Raw genomic sequence first — 22,044 nt, forward strand, 5'->3', positions numbered from 1 at the left:
TGGCCTCACTGTGCAGTGCTGTATAGGGAGCATGTGCCACCTCCCTTGAATTACTGGCAGCACTTTGCAGGGTTTGGCTGAATGAGGCAGTTAATAGTATTTTGAAGAATTTCAGAACTAACAAGAAAGAATAAATGGACAAAAATGACAGGCTTGGTTCAACACTGAAAAAGCCAACAATACATACCTCAGTGGAGGCTGTTCAATTGTGCGTGCAACATGGTGGCTTGAAATTAGGAATGGGATCCGTATGTCATGGACAACCTCCAAGAAAAGCTTTGTAAAGCAAACTATGGAGAAAAACAGGGAGGCTGTATTGTAGTTGCATGGATAGAGGATGTGGTGTAATTCTGAGCCCAGTATCAAGGACTTTTTCACATGGAGTACTGCACATTTATTGCGGATTTGGAGAAGATAAATTAACAAAAAAAAAAAATAGGTATGGAAGATTCAGGTGAGGGATTGTGGACATCTGAGTTGGCTATCTTGAAGAGGAAGTTAATTAAGAGATGTAACGTCATTACCTGCCTAAAGCTGTTTGTCTGCATAGGAGAAACTGCATTTCTCTCGTACCACAGTGGGGAGGAGACTGGGAAGGGATCTGTGATGGAAACCTGGATTTCATCTTCCTATTGCTGAGAAAAGCAGGAGTTATGATTGTTCTGTTCAACAAGAATACTCATTTCTGAAAATAATTATTTTTGTTCATGGCAGTCTTTTGCCCTAAGCATGTACCTACTTTTACAGATATACCTAGTTCTAGCTATGAATGGAGATGCATATGAAGATCACAGAAAAGTAAGCTTATTAATTTTTCCCTCAGGAGGAATGTAAATTCAAATTGCCTTTAAAATTCTCCTTTCAAAAGGGGAAGGCATTAGCTTCTATCTCAGCTCATATGGAAATATAGGTTTTAATTTTCTGGGGCTGGGGCTAAGACTAGAAAAATGTCAAAAAGGGCTTCAGTATCCTTACTAAAGAGAAAGTGTTCTGGAAGGTTTGTAAATGCCAGGTGTCAGGATCTGTTTTAGTTATTTTGGTTTCCTACTGTAAAGAGCAAAGATAAAGTATTCTGGAGATAGATTTTTTTTTTTTTTTTTTTTTTAAAGGGAGATTTTTTAGTTCATCTTGGCTTCTGATGTAGCACAGACATATTTCCATGGTTAAACCAGTAAGTTGTTTAATTAAATGTATTTCAAAATCAAGATTGGATGCTTTTGTGGAAGATTCCAGGAGTCAGAAAATGTTTTCCATTAAACTGTATTCTGATAATCACCTTTATTGATTCTAATCTGAATGGTTTTGAGCTGTATTCCTGGCATTATTTCTTGTTATGCCTGCCTGGTTTTTGCATTTTTACTGAGCGTCCTAATGGAACTCTCATTCTTTCACTATGAAAGTAACATTTGTCTTCGAACCAGGTATTTTCTAATCTGAGCTACTGTGCCATGTGGTTCTCACAACTTCTTCTGATGTATCTGTTCTGACAAGGGTACTGTGTTAAGCAAGCCATGGGTTTGATCCTTTCTGTAAAACCTAAAAATTGCTTAAGAAGTATCAAAATCAATGGCAGTGAACAAAAGGCTCAACAAATTATGCCTAACAAAAGAAGGCCGGATAGATTATGCCTAGTTTCTTCTTTTGAAGACAAGGATAGGTGGAGGTAAAAATTGTTTCTTCTTATAAGAGCTTGCTTTTAGGGATTATGGACTGAGTAACTGCTGAAGTGTGGCAATAGGAGGGTTGCAGAGGAAGCTGTAGATGGCCCAGGGCTCATTGAGGGGCTGCAAGGCTCTGGTGATGAACTGGAAACAGGGAACCAGTTCTCAGAGGGGACAGGGAAAGCTTCTGAGGGACTGGGGCAGTTGAGCAGTCTGCCACTGTTCAGAAAATGCTGGACTTGGCTGGAAGTATGGGTCTGTCTGCCAAGGACACAATGAACAAAGGGAGGGATGTGCTTTTTGTTCTGACTGCCCTACTTGTGCTCAGATTTTTCTGTTAGGAATTTAAGCTCCTAGTTCTTGTTCTAGTAAAGTGTGTGTTCTTTTGTTTTGTTGTGTGTCATGTTCCCCCTTTTTGTGTATGTTCTCCCCACCCCCCAAAAAAAATTTTAAAAGCCTTTAAAACAATTCTCAAAAACTGCATAAAGAGGAAAGGGATGTGAGAATCCAGACACGTAATTTTAAAACTGGGGCTAACTCAGGGTGCTTTGCTAAAGTCCTGTCCTTCTCTGCCTAAGCAGTTTGGATCATTCACATGTGGAGGCTTTTTTACTGAAGTTTTCCCACAGCAAATCATAGTGACTATTGGTACATATGGTTATTAAAGTAAATTATTTTTTTGATACCTCTCTTCTAAGATTTTGTCTGAAAACTGTTACTTTGCAGTTATTTATTGCAAATTATCCTCACAAAAGCTTAATGTTTTTAATAACATTGTAGAGATTTTTCTACAATCTCTGCCACCTGTACTAAAAGTTGAGATGGCATATTTGTTCTTATAGTTACAGGCATCTGCAACTTAAAAATGTGTATTTGGGAGTAAATAGTTTTGTAGCTAGAGGGGCAAGAGGAATCTGACTTAACGGTGATGCTTACAGTGCAACAGAGTTTGCTATTTAAATATTTTAGGAATTACAAGTTTGTGTAGGAGGTACATGTTGCAACTATTAAGTTAAAATACTGGGATTTTAGAGTGAGAGGCTTTTTCTACAATTCCATAAATTCAGCAATATTTTATAGCTTGCTGTATGGAGGTATATAGATACTGTACAGATGAAACTATGTGCAAAGTATAATGATTGCATTTATCCCATGTGGCAACATCTCAGCTGTGCTCCAGTATTCATTGCTGCAATGTAATTTCTTTCAGTAGGGTTTGCTTCACCCTGCCTCCACAGCATTCTTCTGTGCAACTCTCCCTCGTGCAAGTCCTAGGAAGGAAATGGATTGTTTGAGGAAAATTAACTTGTTTTGGGACAAAGAGCTGTTAAACACTTTTGTTTTAGATTTGGAATGCACAAATATTATGATGTGATGGAAAGCTTTAATAAAAGAAATTGCTTATTTTCTTCCTCATTTTATCTTAAAAATTAACAATTAATAAACTGTTACCAGTTAAATAAACTGAATAAATTCATAGAATGAGGGACAACAAATTCTCTGACTCAGCCTCCTGCTCAAAGCAGGGTCAGTGGTGGAGACAGATGAGGTTACTCAGGACTTTGTCCTATTGGGTCTGGATAACCATTGTCATCATATGCTTTCTCCTTCAAGCTGATCATCACCTAGGAGTAGATCTATATAAGGTCAAGGTGGACCTTGAGAACAAAAACCTACCCAGTGCCTCATCACATTTAATTCATATTGAATTAAAATTACCTGCATTACCACTTCATAAAACACCTCTGAGGCTAGCAAGACAAAGCTGTGGGCTGTTGAACAGCAGTTCTAATTGTCCGAGGTTACCCTCTCTGCCTTGTAAACCTGTTCTCGTGGTTTTGCAGGGTGCCAGTGTGATTGGGCCAAGATGAATAACTATGCCTTTGGATTGAAATCTTTGTTCGTTTATTCTTGCAGTTGTATATTTTATAGGAGATATGTGTTTTCACTTTTTTGTACATCATTGCATTCACAGACTTTATTGGTTCACTCTTGAAATAATTTGAGAAAATCAGTCATTGCAGAAGTGCAGCTTGTCTGTGTACTGTTAAAATAATCAGTTTAGGCTAGAGATATGCTAATATGTTCATAGTCTCCTAAAATACCTTATCTGGCAAAGACACAAATAATTTAGGGATGCACTGCTTATTTTTTTGGTTGTGTCACTGATCCTAATTTATTAACAACTGAAGGCTAACCTATGTACTGCTTTCAATTATAATCAAAATATCTGATCTGTGTGGTAGAGCTTCATATAGACTGAAAATACTTGAATAAGTCATCAACTGAAGGTTTAAGACTACTGTGTTCAGTTATTAAGTATATAACTCTCTATGAATTGTGACAGGACTGCATCTCTCTTTTGTAGGTGTCCTTTACACTTGATGCTGCTTCAAGTAGAATGTTTTTCCCCATCCTTTCTCAGTCAACACTTGTTATCTTTGCATCTCCAGAGATGAATTATGACAAGGTTCTGGCATTCAGCTGAAATCACTAAAACAAAATATGAATCTTACAGTCTGTTGGCTTGCTTTTAATTCTGTTGTCTTCTCACAAGACTTCCACCAACCTTTCTCTTGCTGTTGCCTCTTTCTAATTTGAATGTGTGTGCTAGCATAAGACTATATGTGAAATGGTGTTACAGCAAACAGTACTTATCCCTAACACCCAGCAGAAGTTTAAAAAGTTTTCCATCTTTAAATTTTTTTTCAACTTATTCCTTTGTCCAGCAGAGAGCTACTAAATTGGTCTGGAGAATCTCTCTTATGAGGAAAGGCTGAGGGAACTGGGCCTGTTCAGCCTCAGGAGGAGGCAATTGACAGAGGATCTCATCTATGTCTATAAATATCTACAGTGTGGTTGTGAAGAGGATGGAGCCAGGCTCTTGGTGGTGCCAACCAATAGAACAAGAGGCAGTGGGCAGAAACTGATGCACAGGAAGTTCCACCTGAACATGAGGAAGAACTTCTTTACTGTGTGAGTGACCATGTACAGAAACAGGTTTCCCAGAGAGGCTGTGGAGCCTGCTTCACTTGAGATATTCAAGAGCTATCTGGACACAAACCTGTGCCATGTGTTCTAAGATGACCCTGCTTTTGCAGGGAGATTGGACCAAATGACCCACTCTGGTCTCTTCCAACCTGACCCATTCTGTGATTGAAATTTTCCAGAAAGGCCTAAGTAGAATATGCTTTCAGACTCGTCATGTCTTTACAGAATCTTTTCTCAACTTTTCCAGCAGCTAAAAGTGGGAGGAGACTGATTACTAGGAGTACAAGAGCATTATAAGTTATTTAAGAGCTAACACTCTAAATATTCAATAGCATTTCAAATTTAACCCTGGCTGGATGGATACCTGGTGGTCTAAAGCTCAACCAGTGAGATTTATTCATATTGTGAAAGCAATTTAATTCAACAGCTAGTGACAAAACATAGACATATAAACTCACCATGTTTTGTTTCACATAAATAGGATACAGCTGCTGCAAACCCCTCATGGAAGAGTTCTCATTACTCTGGTCTGAGACTTTGTGGGATTTCCGTCACCAAAACAGTATGAAATTGTTTACTTAAAAGATACTGTTGATTCCCTTTCATATTCTCAAATCACTACTAAGTGTCATAATCCCCAAACATGTTAAACTGTATTTTTTTTAAGGCATGTAGGACCAGAACACGCGCATTTAGTTGAAACATTTCTTCAAATTTGGTTTATAATGAAAATACAGAAGTAAGCTGAACTGCAGTGATACTGCCAGGCTTCACAATAATGAATAATCAGAGTGTGTTCTGTGTGCTTCTGTTACAGATTAGTTTGTCTTGATTGTTATAATATATGTGATTTTTCAAAGTCTTGACATTCCTGGCAAGTGCAGCGTAGGAGCTTCTGGATGCATTCTAAATTTCTGGCTGACTGGCAATCACACTATTTTTAGGCATGAAGGCTTACAGTGTAGAGTTTCACATGCTTAGAATAAAATGAAAAGTTCTCTTCTATTTGAAAATTAGTAATTTTGATTAACTTGAGCACAATTTATAAGTATGTAACACACCCTTTCTAACAAAAACTTGTTTTGGAGAGTAGGAAAGTTTAAGATTTAGGTGTTCTTATAATAGTGACCATAAAAGTAGCTCAGCATAAACTAAAATCAGGGAAAACTATAGAGCCCTGAGAGTCTAAATGAAAGGTATTGGTGTCCTTTTCTTCCATTTTGACAGTTAGAGGAAAGGGTGCAGCCAGAAATGGATGATGTGCGTTAACTTCTGACTTTGTAGCTGATGCCATCATGAGGTTTTGGGCTTTAGGACATTGGGACATGTTGAATGCTTCTGGGTCAAGCTCAGAGGAGTGGTCTCCAAGGAGAGTCTTACAGTAGACATCTGCCATTGACCTCCAAACCAAGATGATAGGGCCAGTGAAGCAATATTTGGGTTACTTAAGCAAACTTCAGGTCAACAGAATCTGATTCTTATGGGTGAATTCCATACCGGACGTTTGTTGGCAGAATCCTACAGTAGTTAATGTGTCATCCATCACATTTCTGGAATGCATAGGGAACTGCTTCCTCATACAAATGTTAGATGTGCCAACCAGGAGTGAGGCACTGCTGGACTTGCTGCTCAAAAACAGACAAAACCTGTTTTTAATAACTCAGTGATGGCCTAGGTGGCAGTGATCACAATATTGTGGTGTTTGGGATGTGGTTGAGCATGCTGAAGGCAGTACTGAAGCAAAAACTCTGGAATTTAGAATAACACACTTCAGCTCACTCAGAGCTCAGTTGTGAGGACTCCATGGAGGATAAAGGTGTGAGTGAGTGCTGGGTGTTTTTCAAGAATGTTTTCCTGGAAGCACAAAAGCAGTTCATCCCCTTCAAAGGTGAGGGGAGTAAGCAGAGCAAAAATATGCTTGGCTTAACTGTGAGCTTCTGAGTGTGTTCAAAAACAAAAGAGAACTGTAACAGAGATGGAAAAGTAGATTAACACCTGTTGAAAACTACAAGGACATTGCCAGGTTGTGCAGAGAGGCAGTTAGGAAAGCAAAGTATCTCTTTCCATATAATCCTCCTGTGGATTATCACAAGTTAGATGAAGTGCGTGATTGGGAAAAGCCAGCGCAGATTCCCCAGGAGAAATGGTGCTTGACAAACCTGATTGCCTTCTGTGATGAAGCAGCCTGCTTGGCTGATGGGGAATGAGGGGTGGATGTTGACTACCTGGATTTCTCCAAGGCTTTCAGTATCATTTCCTGTGGCCTTTTCCTAGAGAAACTGATGTGTGATGGTGTAGACAAACAATTTGTGCAGTGGGTGGGGAAGTGGCTGAGAAACTGCACTCTCAGCCACGTGGTGGTAGATGCCTCCTCTTCAAAGTGGCAGCCTGTCCCAAATTGGGTCCCCCAGGGCTTGATTTTGGGCCCAGGGCATTTTAATGTCTTCAGAATGTAATCTGGAAGATGGGATGAAACCGAGTAGAAAAATGGACACTTTGGAAGAGAGTGTCATCCTGCAGGAAGACCTGGGTAGGCTGGAAGAGTGGGCTGACAAGAACCTTGTGAAGTTCAGCAGGGGCAAGTGTAAGGTCCTGGGAAAGCAAAGTCCAGGAGTGCAGCACAGGCTGGGATCTACCTGTCTGGGGAGCAGCTCTGGGAAAGGGACCTGGGGGCCCTGGGGGACAACAGCTCGAGGGTGAACACTGCTGCAGCAGCAAAGAAAACCAACAAGATAATGGTCAACAGGGGCAGCACCAGCAGAGAGAAAGAAGATTTTGTCCCACTCTATTCAATGGTGGTCAGGCCACATCTGGAACAGTGTGTTCAGTTTTGGTCCCTGCTTTGCAAAAAAGGATGTGGACAGGCTGGAGAGGATCCAGAGAAGGGCACAAAGATGATAAAAGGACCAGGCAGACTGCCATAGGCTGAGAGAACTGGGTTTGTTCAGTCTTGAGAAAAGAAATTTCAGGGGAGATCTTACCACTGTATTCTAGTATTTAAAGGGTGGCTATGGAGGAAATGGAGACTTCATATGATTCCTTGGAAAAAAAAGGGGGGAAATGACATGTAATGGGTACAAGTTACTCCTGTGAAGATTCCAGTTAGACATAAGAAAACTTTTCACAGTGACAACAATCAAGCATTAGAATAATCTCCCCAGTGGTGGATTCCCTAACACTGGACTCTTTCAAGATTCAGCTGGACAGGGTGCCGGGCCATTTGTCTAGGCTGTGGTTTTGCCAGAAAAGATTGGATCAGGTGATTCTTGTCCCTTCCAATCTGGTATTCTATGAACCTGTAATTCAGTTCAGTGAATTGTAATCTATAGCATACTTGCTCACAGAATGCTCTTGTGCACCAGGTGTTTCTGTATGTATTATATAGATGGGGTAGTCAGAGAGATTGAAATAGCTCTGTAAATTTAGCAACTAAATATTAAGGTTCTGTGGATTTAAACAATGGGAATTTTAATGCCTAGAGAGCAGCTGTATAAAGAGGAGCACTGCATTTGTGGATCTTGGTTTAAACCACCTGTTTATAGTTATGAGTCTGTGATTGTTTTCCCAGGCTGCTGAAGTCCACCTCTCTTCCTTGATTCTGCCTGTCTCTGCTGGCTGTTCAGTGGTGTTATGGTGAATTGTCTAACGTGCAGTGGGACCTTTGCCACTGTAATCATAGTAAACTTCTACATCTATGTAATGTGTATTTCTTGCTATGAGAATAAGGTGTTAAATGTTTCTTGTAAATTACTTTTTAAACTGTTGCTCTGAGTTTAACAAACTTTGAATTGATAATATTTGGCTTTTAATAAATACTGAGTTTTTCACTGTATAATGGCTCAAAATATGATGAAAAAGAAATTTGAGCATATTTCCTAATTTAGAATAGTGCTAATCATGAAAAGTTCAACTCAAGATGAGCTGCCTTAATAGTCTCTTTTCTGTAGTTCAGGTTTAAAATTCATACATGTCTCTTTAGAATTCTCTTGTGACTTTTGTGTTACTTGTCAATAAAAGAACTCAAGTAATAAAAATTTTCACAAAGGAAGATTTGAGCTGGCAAAATTATTGCAGATGCCTTCTTTGTATGAATGCTGTCTGTAGACCGTCCTGCTAGCAGCAGAAGATTTTGTTCATAGATAAATCAGTGTTGCAAAAGATTTGGGAGTGAGAAGTTCATTTGTTTGGACACCCTGTTTGATGAGGAAATAAAGATCTTAACCTGCATAATGAATGGCTTATTGTGTTTGGTCACATCCCTACTTGTACAAAACAGAAGAAACCAGTTAGTATAAGGAAATTTCCTGGTAGTGAGTATGAAAAGCTTTTGAATGCTGTGAGAAAGAAATTGTTGAAGTGAGGTTGATCATTATTTATTTTCTTCAGAGAATCTTATATGGATTTTCTCTATTATGTAAATTCAATGAATTGAAAGTTGAGGCCTGTAGTGAGTTCTTACATTAGGAAATGTAAGAGAGAGAATAACTCAGAAAGGTAATGGAATATCTTGGTGATGAATGATAGACAAGTGGCAGTAACATCTATATCTATAGATTATATCTATAGGTGAATAATTCATTATTTTAGTCTCATATCTCAAAGGATAATTGATGAACAACCTGAAATTCCTTATTCCTCTCAGCACTGACATGAAGACTGCATTTTTACAGAAATGTAGCCTCTTCCAGTAGCATACATTGTGATTAAATCTACCCAAAAGTATCTATTAACTGACTTCATATAACTTACTATGAGGGACAGGTCATATGATTAATTTGACTGGGAAAACCTGAGCCATTCTAATTTTTACAATTTTGCTTAGTTTTAATAAATTGTGAGATAATTTGGTTGCACTGGGCTTTTAAAGGGAAATTTTTTAAGCATTTTAGGAAATGACAAACATGAGTAGTTTTTATGGATCTGCTGAAGAGAAGGGAGGTGACAAACTAGAGTGGAAGCAGTTCAGTGGCTATGCTAGGCCAAAAGTGCTGCTAAATTCAAATATGCATGAAATAGGATCAACACAGTATTCCAGTAAATCAATATTTAAAAAGGTATGGGTTATATAAATACAAACATGTGCAATATGTACATAAATACTTGGACAACATAGTTACTTTCTAATTTAAAGATCATAAATACATCTTTGTGTAATATTGTTTGCCTGTGCTTGAAGTAGGTCACTTCCCTAAGTGATTGTGCCATGACTTGGACTGTCATTGAGTAGGTGTTTATTTTGCTGTGAGGTTTTTTTGTGTGTGGTTTTTGTTTGTTAATTGCATTTTTTGTTTGTTTTGGATTTTTCTTGTTTTCCATTGCTAACTGGAAGCATGAAAAATGTTCCAAAAATAAATGCAAGGCTTTTATTTATAATGGGTTCCTTGTGTATTCCTTATCATTCTTTTTTGTGGAGTATCTCAGATTCATCCCTGGAAATAGTCATTAGTGTTCCTCACATGCAGGAGAAAAATCTACACTAAAATAGAAGTTGCCATCCTCTATTTCTGTGTCAGGCTTCATCATTGAGCAAAAAAAACGGAGCGACCCACATGTTTTCTCCTATCTGAGAGCAGGAAACAGCTGATTTAGATCTCTGTGTGTGTTTCTGCAGGACCATATGATAAATACTGTGACAGTGGTGACGTTGATGCATCATGTGAGTGTTATATACATCAGCATGCATTGATTAAAGGATGCAGAAGATAGGACATTGTGGTGGTGCTTTAACTTAGCTGGGGGATGGGGATTGGTCAGAAATGGAAGTCTGAAGTCATCTGAAGGGATAGGTCTTTCCAGGTTAAAGGAATGTTAAGCATTGGAGAAAAGCATGTGTTTATGCTATGTTTTAAGCAAATTATATTTTTCAGAAAATGTTTTATTCATTTCAGAAGTGTTTTATTGCAGCCATTGTGCTGTTTGAGATGCGTGTCTGCTTGCAAGCTGGTGTAAATAGCTTGGCAAGGCATAGGGCTGCAGTGTTGGTGCAGGTCTGACCAGCTGTGGGGCTTGCAGTTGCTTCAGTACCCTATTGAAAACAAAGAATTATTTGATTCCTTCCTAGAGGCAAAACAAGAAATAGGGTGGGAAATGTAAATACCATCATCCCCTCTGATAAAACACCTCTGTAAGGCATTTTGTTTTGAAAAATGGTTTAAAAGAAAATGCAGCTGTGTTAGGTTATTAGCACAAATTCCTGGCTTTCCTTTAGTCTTGGAATCATTAAAACACTTGGTTTTTGTAACTAAATCTGATTCCTGTGGCGTTTTGTATGCTGCTTGAAGGGAGTTGGGTTGTTTATTAATCTGCTGGCTGCCCTGTGTACTGATTCTGGCTGCACAATCACCTTCTCAGCAAATCATATCCTGTATGCTCCCCGGCTGCTGCCATCCTTAACACATGCAGAAAATGTCTCCTGGCTGGCTGAACACAAATTCCAGCTGGCATCACCTCATGACCGAGCAAACCTTGCCTCTCTTTCCTGGCAGTGTTGCAGCCACACCGGTTCTCTGCTTCAGGTGTTGTGTCTCAAGGCAAAGATGGGGGGCTGCAGCAAAGATTTGGAGGGCTGAGGCAGCTGGGAATCTGCTCCTTCCCCACAGATCATGGGGATGTGCATGGGGCATGAGGGTGTGTGTAGCTGGAGCAGGGTGATGAGTGGGTGAATGGAAATAACAGCTCTCTCTTATCTTCATCCAAGATGATACTTGCCAAGTGCCGAGTTAACAGCAGTGATGGGTTTAATGATTCACCTTGCTATTGTTTTGCTGTCAGAGAACTTGTTCTGTTAAACTGCCTGTGAGTTCTTGTATAAAGCTTACTGGCCCACTGAAATATAATTATTATGAAATATTTTGTTCCTAGCAGGTCCAGTTTACCATTTCTAAACCATTATAACTATTAAGCCTATCCTTTAAAATAGCACTTGCAATAGTCCCATTATTGTCAGTGTTCTGAAATGACATTTTTATTTCCTTAAAAATACTTTCAGAAGTTGTGTTGCTATCAAGCTCCTAATAGGAGACTGTTTTCTGGCTCTGCGGTCGATGGGTTTTTGCTGGTTTGCAAAATTAATGGTTCTGGGCACAGTTCTGGTGTTTGCAGAAAAGTTACTTATGTATCACATAGAAGAAAAAGGAAGCACAAAATGAGTTGCATGCTGTGATGCTGAAACATCCTATAGCTAGGCAAATATTATGTAGAAAAATAAATGAACAGATGAAGATTCACAGCACCAGCATGTCAGCTGTTTGTTTTCTGAGTTATGAGTACTCATTTTTGTTAGAAGATCTCAAGATTCTGCTTCCTTCATCAGGGCTTTATAAGGCAGATTCCAGCATCATGGAGTTCTGCCTTTACAGATTTGTGTTGTGAAGCTGTTAGAATTTCTTCTTTGTTTTTAAGTGCTCTTACACTATTGTCAACTTTTTAAAATGCAAAGGTCAGACTTGCTGCTCTTATCTGCTTTGTTTACTGTTATACTTTCAAGTGATTGCAGAAATAGGGATTGGTATGACACAATGTGGTTTTTCAAGTGAGAGAGAACTTACGGGGTGAGAGAACTTATGGTAACCCCTCATGTCTCATCTCAGCTTAACATTAAATTTTGGACACAGTCAATTTCAGCTCTCAGGTTTGCATTTTCTAGGGAATCAAGTACATTTTTTCATTCCCACCTTTCCTAGTTCTGTGTTCCTTTTGGAGTCGTACAGGAAGAATGAATCACACAATATGTTTCTTCCTTTCCAAGGAAGACATGAAAGCACCCTCCCTCCTGCCTGACTTCTGTTTTAGGTGATGTTTCTTTGATTTATGAGAGTCTGAAGCTGGTCTCCTTGTCCTTGAGACGTTCCAGAATGGAAGGGAGCAGGGGCAGAGGTTGGAAAGCAAGAGAACGTGACGTTAGGGAGCATGTGGAAGCTCTGAAGTGTTTTTGCATGCATTTTTGACAAGAATTACTCTGTTGCATTTGTCATGTATTAATGTTGCATTTGGAATATGGCCTGTAGCTATAACTGGAATGATCATTTAATTTAGCTTGGTAAAGATTTACTTTACCAAGCCATTATGTAGCAAAACATCAAAATACATTAGTCAAGTGACTATGTCAGCAGCTGATCTGCAGTAAACAGTCAAGCCACCACAAATGGTTCTGGGACAATTGAGATAATGAATCCTCATGTATCCAGCCTGTGTTTGTGTTTGGATGCAGGAGACCGAGGGGCCTGGATAACATTTTCTCTGCTGGCTGAGCAAAACCCAACCTTGGGCTCAAAGGCGTGGCACTGCCAGGACAGGAAGGCTAAGCAAGCACTGGAGCCTCCTGCCATGGGCTGTGTCAGGCTGCTGTTGGATCTAAATGTTGGAGAAGTCTGTTAATTTGTTAAATTTGCTTTTAAATGGCTGTCAGACCCAAAAATCTTCAGCTGAGGGTTGAAAAATAGGTAAAATGTGATAGTCAGATTGCTTATTACCAAAGCATGATGGTATGAATGTTTCCTTCTCTGGAAATGGGCTCATAGACAGTCTGATTTTGTCTTTTTATTTGTTTATTTCAATGCATTTTGGATCTCCACTTGAAGTAATCAGAAGGGACAGACTAGTGTGTGAATCAGAGGCTTCTGAGTGGCCAGAAGGATTAACATGGCATGTATTTTAGAGGTACACACACTCTGAAGCTGTTATTGTTTACATCAGAAAACTGATCAATTTCCTAAGAAATACCAATTATGAATGTTAATAATGCATACATAAACAAATTGTATAAATAGGTAACGCTTTTTGGTGTAAAAGTAGCAGACTGGGGCAGAGTAGCTTACCTTGTGGCTCTCAGATAGTCAAAACAAAACTAATTCTAATCAGTATTTCTGTTGGCTTGTGCTGGATGATTGCAGAATTAGATGTTTAGCTTTCACACTTTGGACTTTTTTTTGATGTACGTTTTTCTCTTTGAAGTTTTGTAAGCAAATATTGTATGTTCTAACTGCACAGAGTTGAATTTCTCTGTGTGAGCAATGCAAACTGATTATGATCATTAGAATTAAAAAAAAATAATATAGCTGAATTTTGATAAGAATTCAGTTCTGACCCTAGAGGCAAGAATTCAGTTTTTTTTAGGATTTTTTAAAAAAAGTTGCTGTAATCTGTAGAAAAACAAACAAGCAAACCTAGGCAGCAGCTTTCAGCACAGTGTTTGGAAAAACTCAGAGGCTATTCTGTCACCTATTTTAAAAATCAATGCAGTATAATGTTGCATGGTGTTTAGGTCTGCCTTTTGAAATGGAATAATTACACATTTAAAGAAAAGAAATTACTTTTTCCTAACATAATGGAAGAAGTAGATCTTGACTGGACTTGAGGCCTTTATTTCAAGGCTGAATCTGTACTATGTGCGAACTTGCTGGTAAAAAAGTACCCTGCGTTGATTGGTTTATTTAACTTTCTTCCAGCAAAATAACATACTTTGCTGTTGTCCTTCTACTGCATGAGAAGAGCCTAAAATAACAGAAACTGTTATGACATCTCTCGAAGCCTGCCTTTGTCAAGGTCACAGTTCTGTTTTTTGCTGCATTTTGTGCAAACAGAGATAGGTATGGTAGGAACACACATTTTATAACTAAGATGCTGAGTCCCCCAAAAGTATAAATTAAAAGTGCAACTCCCACTCCTTGTTATGCAGAAACATAACATACATTGGCTGATTGTTAGCCTGGATCTGTGTGCTGCTCAGCTTGCTCATCAGCTCTAGAATTAGCCTGTGGATGTTCTTTCTTGACTAGCAACACAAAATTTCTGAGGAATACAGGTAAAAGATGGGGGTTCTGCTTTTAAACCACATGTAATTTTTATATTCTTAAATATGTGGAAACTTTATATAAGTAGGTTCTGCTGGCTCATTCGGTTCTATCAAATTTGTGTATAGTTATGCTGAAGATGTTGAAATTAACAGCCTTTTCTCAAGTGTATTTGGAGCAACAGAGGGTGGTAAAGATGAGGGTGTGCTTTGGAGCCAGAAGTTGATAGAGTTGTAGTCTGCTGAGAGTTATTAAACACATGGATAATGTGTTGGATCTGTGTCTATAAAGTGCTGATTGTTTGAGTGTTGGAGAACACTGGGCATGTTTGAGCTCCTGCTGTGGGGAGGACACAGTTTTGGATTCTGGGCTAGATGGAGACTTTGTCTGAGCCTTTATGTCTTCCTGTTATACATGATGTGCCAGGCAGGATGGTTGCTGTATGTCCTGCTTTAGACTGGGACAAGGTTTATTTTCTTCCTAGTAGCTGGTGCATTGCTCTTCTTGGGATTTAGTATGAGAATAGTGTTGATAACACACTGACATTTTGGTTGTGGCTTGATATTGCTTACTTTAAGTCAGATGCATGTGAGTTTCTCATGCTGTTCTAGTGAGGAAGTGCACAAGAAGCTGTGAGGAAGCATGGCCAGGACAGCTGACCTCAGCTGGCCAAAGGGATATTCCATTCCATGGAGTGTCATGGCCAGTCTATAAACTGATCTGCTCCTCAGGAAGCAGGTGGTGAGCAAGTGTACTGTGCATCACTTTTCTCTTGGGTTCTATTACTTATTCTTCTTCTACTTGTAATTTCAATTATTATTAGCAGTATTAGCATATTTATTATAATAACTACTTGCACTTATTAAATTGTGCTTATCTCAACCCATGAGATTCACCTTTTCTTTCCACTTCTTCCTTTCCCTGTGGGTGGTGAGTGTCTGGTGGAAGCAGGGAGTGGCTGCCAGCTGGAGTTAAACCATGATTGCTGTGTCACGTGGAGTGAATTTGTAAAGTGACATTGGATAAAAATGCTTTGCCTGTAGGAAAAGAAAATCAACTGTTCAAACAAGATCCAACCACTTTGCACTGAAGTGAGCAATGCTGGTGTGAATGTTGTGTTGGCTGTGGTAAACTTGTGAGGACAATAAAAAAGAGGGGTACAGGGATAAGACTGAAGTTTTCTGCGTCAGCAGAAATCGTGTTTCAGGAATCAATCTACATAATATTAGCAGTAGAAAGCATAATAGGAAGTGTGTAGCAAATTCCATGAGGATGTTTGGAGACTAGAAATTTGCGTGATGGGAAGGAACCAAACCCTGTATATATGTGTGCGTGTATATCACGTATAGATAGAATCATGCTTTTTGGTTTTATGTGTATACATGCAGGTAAAAACTCCTGATATGTATGTTGCTTAATGTTATTTGTAGGAAAATTACTAGACAAAAAGTGGTGAATGGAACAATGTATGTATTTTCTAATCAGAAATTAATTCGCATTTTTTCAAAAAATGGAATTAAATGGATGTTCTCTTGATAAACACCTGTAAAGAAGTACATGGAGAGGCTGCTTAGTTAGTACTTCCTATATATTGTAATATTTATGTGTATATTTTAAGGTACTTAATTTATAATATGTTGGAATATACTTTTAAAAAACATGGAGTAGTTTTCTTTAAAAAGAAATTATATCAAGTAAAGATAAAATTTTATGGGTAGAACATACTTTATACTATTTTTAATGTTCTGAGAAGTTAAAAATTATAAGGAATTGAAATATTATATGGAATACCTGTACAAGAAAAGCCCTTCTATATAATAGGCTATCCAGTATTGCTGATTTTTTTTTTTTTTCAAGTTTTCATCAGGAGTTAAAAGTACCACTGTGTTCTGCTTTCTGCTACACGCTACCAGATATGTCTGAATTTGTTGCATCTGTTGATAAAGTGAGGTCGTATTGACAAAGATCCTGGGAATTAAATGAATGTTTTTGTGTCTTTCTGTTACATAATACACTGTTCATTGCAGGTCACTTTATCTAAAAGTTACTTGTAATAATAGCAATGTTGCGACTTGTTTGTAGCTGTTCATGTTTAGTGTGCAATACTTTTGTCTTTCTGCTCACAAGAACATTATACAGTGAGTAGCAAGTGTAGAGTAACATTGACTTTTAAAAATAATTGCTTTTCTACTGGTGGAGAAACTTTAGCCTTCGGTAAAAGTATTGCATTTGTGTGCAGCCTGTAGTTAGCTCTGGAGTTGGGTAAAACTTGATGTGGTTGAGCTCTGCAAAACCTAACTCAATTTTCTGATCTGAGGGGAATTTTTGGTGAATGAATCATTGAAGAGAGTAAGAAACGTGCAGTAAGAGTACTTCAGAAAGTTCTCAAAACATTTTCAGATCTTATTTGAAATTTTTTAAGTAAAGGTGGATTTATATGAGAGTTAGGATGATCAGAAAGTTGCACTACAAACCTGCAGAAGAAACAACAGGAATGATGCATGCTGTCATAAACCTTTTAAGTTTCTTTAGGGGATATTATGTTGCTGCAATTTGCCTGATGAAATGACATTTCTCATCAAAAAGGGATGTGATGTGGCATGACTAATGTGCAGAGATGCAGTTAGAAGTTGAAAACCATTGTATGGGTAGCAAGTTCCTGTGTTTTACTCATCAATTAATTGGCAGTCTTCCCATCTGTAACTTGGAGCTGTGGCTGACGTAGCTGGAAGATAGTTAAGATTCATAGCTGTGTTTGGTGAGTGCAACATAGCAGCAAATTTCACTGCTCTGCTGGAAGACAGATTTTGCTTTAGAACTGAAATTTGGAATCTAACCAAGAAGTTTAAGATGTTTTGTTTTTCCTTCTTCCATTGCTGCACTTTAACTTTGGTGTGGGTATTAACTGAATGTTGTGAGAAACCCCTACCATGTTGGTCATGATGACTAATATTTATTTCATAGCATTATGGATTCGCTTGAATTGAATTTTAAAGAACATCTAGTCCATCCTGCAATGAGTGGGAACATCTTCAACTAGATCAGGTTGTTCAGAGCCCTATTCAAGCTGACCTTGAATGTTTCCAGGGATGGAGCATCTGTCACCCCTCTGGGTAACCTGTGCCAGTGTATTCTTACTACAAGCACTTTTGTACCAGTTAGTCACCCAGTATAATACTGTTTCTGGATTACGAATGCTAATGAAAACAGAAAATAAACTATTGCTAAAAGAGACCCTCTAAAATATTTTTTTGCACCAAAATACATGTAATTTAATGGTATATAAGGTAATTTGTAATTTCAAAGTTGGATGCTTTAAAATATTAAATGGTTTATATATAGGACATTTTTCAGTTAAAGGTTAAACTGCAAGTGTTCTATGTAGCAAGTGTCAGATTTAGGAATAATTTCTAAGACCTGAGATTTTCTAATCTTAACAAATTTTTGCAAAATATTTATCTAGGAAAGAAAGTCATGTTCTAAGGTCTTGTAGTGTCCCTCACTAGTTCACCTGAATCCAGTCCTGGCTGTGATTTTCAGTTTGTTGTATGAATATTTTCATTCTAACTGGATTTTGGATGAATTATACAGTCTGCTCTAGGGATTACACATCAGTCTTGTGAACATGAAATAAAAACTGTATAGTTAATCCATTAAAGTCCTAAAGTATCAGTTAAGTTCCTGCTTGCATTCACTGACCTTTTGGACTTCAAAGAATATCTGGCTGATTTTTGACATGTATTGGCAAATCAGTTCTCACTAGTGTGTTGTTAAGAAAACGGTATGTAAAACTAATTTTGTCATACATATAACACTTTCGTAAGGTGGATTGTATATGTGTTTTTCTTACCGTTGCTCAGGATCAGTTTAACCGAAGACAAAAGACATCTTGTTCCTTTTTCACTCAGCTATGTTTTAATATGTGTATTTGAAAATTTCTTGTTTTCCAGTTCCTTTGAAAAAAGCAGCAATACGATTTGTGGTACTGAATTTTGAATCCATAGCAGTACATGCAATGGAAGTTATTTGCTTTATCATTTTCCAAACTTGTATGCTTACACATACAACAATTAACTCTGAACTAAAACAAAACAAAAAAACCCCACCAAAACAAACAAACAAAACAAAACCAAACTTCAACAGATTAATTTTCTCTTCATAGGATTTCTAGTTTTTACAGTGGCACTTACGATTATAAATTCTAGGCTTTAGCTATGTGAATAAATATTCTGGCTAGTGACAATAGAATTTATATGGTTGTACCACACACTTTAAAATAAACCAGTATGTGCTTGCATAGAATAAACATTACCAAAAAAACCTCAGGCAGAATAAAAGGATAATTACAGATTCCTATTATGCAATATTTTGTAGAAATAATAGGAGATTAAAGTCTTTTGAAAAGATACTTTATTCAATGTAGAAATATTTATTATTTTTAATTATTTTTTTTCCCATTTTCTTTCCAGGTATTGCTTTGTTTTCGCTTTAGGATACCTCACTGTGTGCCAAATTACTAGGGTCTATATCTTTGATTATGGACAGTATTCCGCTGATTTTTCTGGGTAAGGAGAAAAATAATCCTTCTATCTTTTCCTCCTGAGTATACTATATATACTATATGTGATACTGTATCCATTGTGGGATATTTTTGTTGGTTGCTTTCCCACTCAAATTGTGTTGACCTTTAAAACTTCGGGAGAAAGCTCAGTATGTATGTGCATATTGGAACACATGCAAATATATAAGTAACTATATTTTAATCATACTGACTGAGAATTTTTGTGAACGATTATTCTTGTTAGAGCCACCAATGTGTTATCTGTTGCCTCTTGTTCCTGTCTGAACGGCATAAAGGATTTGGTGGCTATGGGAATTCTTCCTCTTTTATTTTTCCATTAAATTGTCTGCTATCATCCTTGACAGCATGATGAACCTTGAATTGTCTAGTGTACTTGCTTGCCTGGCACAGTCTGATACCACTTTTTGAGGAAAATCTGATCATTTTATGGAATTCAGCTTTTAGCTTCTCTCTTTTTTCATTTTATGTTAGGTGTTCCAGAAGGAGAAAGCTAAGGAGACAGGCACCTGGTATTGAGGTAGTCACAGAGACTTTGGAAACAGAAAGTTTTGTCTCTGTGTGCCCTCATGTTCTATCATGAACTTATACCTATATTTGACTTGAACTGTACAGGAGCAAAACAGAATTAAATGGGCAAAACAAAAATAAATAATATTGGAAATTCCTTTTTCTGCTGCAGACACAGAGAAGTGAAGCACAATATTTCTTACAAGTTTGCTACTGTTATAGTGCTTTTGTTGATTTAAAGGAGAGTGTATATTCTGGGGAAGAAAAAAAAGAGATGGGGAGTATTTGCTAGTCTGCTTAAAATAATGCATTAAATACTTTCCAGGGATACTGAGTGGCAGTGGTCTTTGTAGTTTAGCATAACCTGTGGTAGAATTGTACTAGTTAGCCTTGTTGCTTCTCAGTTTTTATTTGTAACAGGCATATAGTCCAGAAAATTAACTTGTGGGCTGAACCAAAAGCTCTTATGGTTGAGTTCACCTTTTCTGTCATCTTTATCTTCTTACCTTCCAAAACATCTTTCTACATTTGTCTTACATCCAAGTGTCTGCCTTCAAGCCAGATAGCCAAGTTCCAGTTGTAGTCAGCAGAGATGTGATTGATATGGACAGTAGAGCCTGGAGGGCATTTCAGCTGACCCACCACTAACTATCTACCTGAGCGTGAACTGGGTCACTTGTCAGATGCCCCTGACTCTATTGACTACATCTCCACTGGCTATAATGAGAGCTTGCAGCACAGTCATATGCATAAAGACATTAGATTTACTGATATTGAATTTAATTTCATCATTACTTGTGAAACTGTAATCCAGATGCTGCCCCTTCCAATTCACTGTAGGGCCAAAGTGTACAACCTTGGCAGTGATCAAAGTTTTGAGCTGACTGTGGAAACGGTGTAATTGCACTTTGTTGTTCCCATTCTCAAAACAATTAGTAGAGCTTGAGCACACCATTGCTCAAATGTGACTGTACTGCTTTCAGATGTGGCTCTGATGGTTTGGTGGTAGCTCAGGGATTTCTGCTAGGTCTAAACACATCCAAAGATTCCCACATCCCATCCCTGGAGATGTTCAAGGCCAGGTTGGATGGAGCAACCTGATCTAATTGAAGGTGTCTGTGCCCAGGGCAGAGATGATGGAGGTAGATGATCTTCAAGGTCCCTTCTAACCCAAATTATTCCATGATTTATGAGCTCTGTGCTCTGAACAGAACTGTTCTGAAGCCTAGATCTGACCTCTGATTGTACATTTGAGATGGCAGGCTTAAACCACCCTTTCGTGCACCAGTTTGGGAGCTTGATGTATGCATATCACATTAAATCTCTGGCATATACTTCATACGTTCCCTTGACATGAGACAGAGATTACTTCCAAAACAGGCAGAGAAAGAAAACTTTCTCTGGTTCTGGGAAAAGAGAGTAAGCTCAAGAAAATAACTAAAGTTGCCTAACCAGCTGCTGAACTCCCGCACAAGCAAGTTTTTTTAAAGATGTTGGCAGGGATTCATACAGTGGTTAGCCCCAAAAGACCTTTGAATATGTTTATCTAGATATTTCTCCTAGCTTGCAGGGCCTGTCTGAAGTGCCCAAGCTTAGAAAATCTGGTCAAAATTTGAAGGAAGGTCTCAGTGCACTGACAGTAGAGAAAGCTGGGAATACCTCATGCTGGAGATGCAATTGCTTGTGCAGAGCTGTGTGGTCCTGGCTGCAGTACTAACAGATCCCAGCTGCCTCCTTTGCCTTTCTGCCAGTACCTAAAAGGGATTGTTAAAATCCTGCTTCACAGCCTTACTGTGCCAGGAAGGACTCTTCCTCTTTTAGTCTCTAGATTTTTGCTCCTCAGCCAAATATTTGATGATACAGGAATAGCCACTTCAGGAGGAAAAAAAAATAGAATACCAGGGTCTGCTGTGATAACAATGACAGATTTATCAGCTGGAATTAATGCAAGGGCTGACTGAGTTCCTCCTGGACTCCATCCTTCCACCAGGCAGGACCCATGCTGTCACATGTCTGCTTACAGAAGGAAAACCCATTATGTTTAGAGTCAGTTGGGGATTTCTGCCAGCACCAGGCAGGCCTACAGATTAAATGCTAGAAAAAGGTATGAGGGATTTTACCAGACTATCTGTTCCTGTTTAGTCTTCTTCCTTTATGACCCTTGTGTGTCACTCTAGCCTTGATATCAAGGGCACTGATATTTGGGGCACTAGTAGTACCATAGAAATTTTCTTCCCCTGATTGCATTTTAAGGACTGGAAATAATTTTGTGCTTTGAAGTTGTTTTAACCACTACCAAAAAAAAAAAAAAAAAAAAAAAAATCAATTTGATGGACTGAACCATGCCGCGAAATACTGGTGTAACCCTGTTAATGAAAGAGGACTTGACGGCTTTTGAATTTGTGTTTCTGTGCCAACTTAATGTGTTATAAAAATGCCAAGTGCACTCAAGACGTGAACAAAACTAAGTGTCCATTGTACAGAATGATTATTTTATTGTGAGGGTATTTTG

General features: G+C 38.3%; 1 protein-coding gene across 1 annotated transcript in view; it reads left to right on the forward strand.

Moving 5' to 3' along the window:
• The window catches only part of MBOAT2 (membrane bound O-acyltransferase domain containing 2), a 93,147-nt gene that overhangs the window by 38,206 nt on the left and 32,897 nt on the right, over positions 1 to 22,044 (forward strand). The window contains exon 4 of the mRNA XM_058836489.1: positions 18,913 to 19,008. Coding sequence (XP_058692472.1) covers positions 18,913 to 19,008 — 96 coding nt within the window. The remainder of the gene's footprint in view (positions 1 to 18,912; positions 19,009 to 22,044) is intronic.

Source organism: Poecile atricapillus, chromosome 3 (assembly GCF_030490865.1).
Source record: "Poecile atricapillus isolate bPoeAtr1 chromosome 3, bPoeAtr1.hap1, whole genome shotgun sequence".
Classification (NCBI taxonomy): domain Eukaryota; kingdom Metazoa; phylum Chordata; class Aves; order Passeriformes; family Paridae; genus Poecile; species Poecile atricapillus.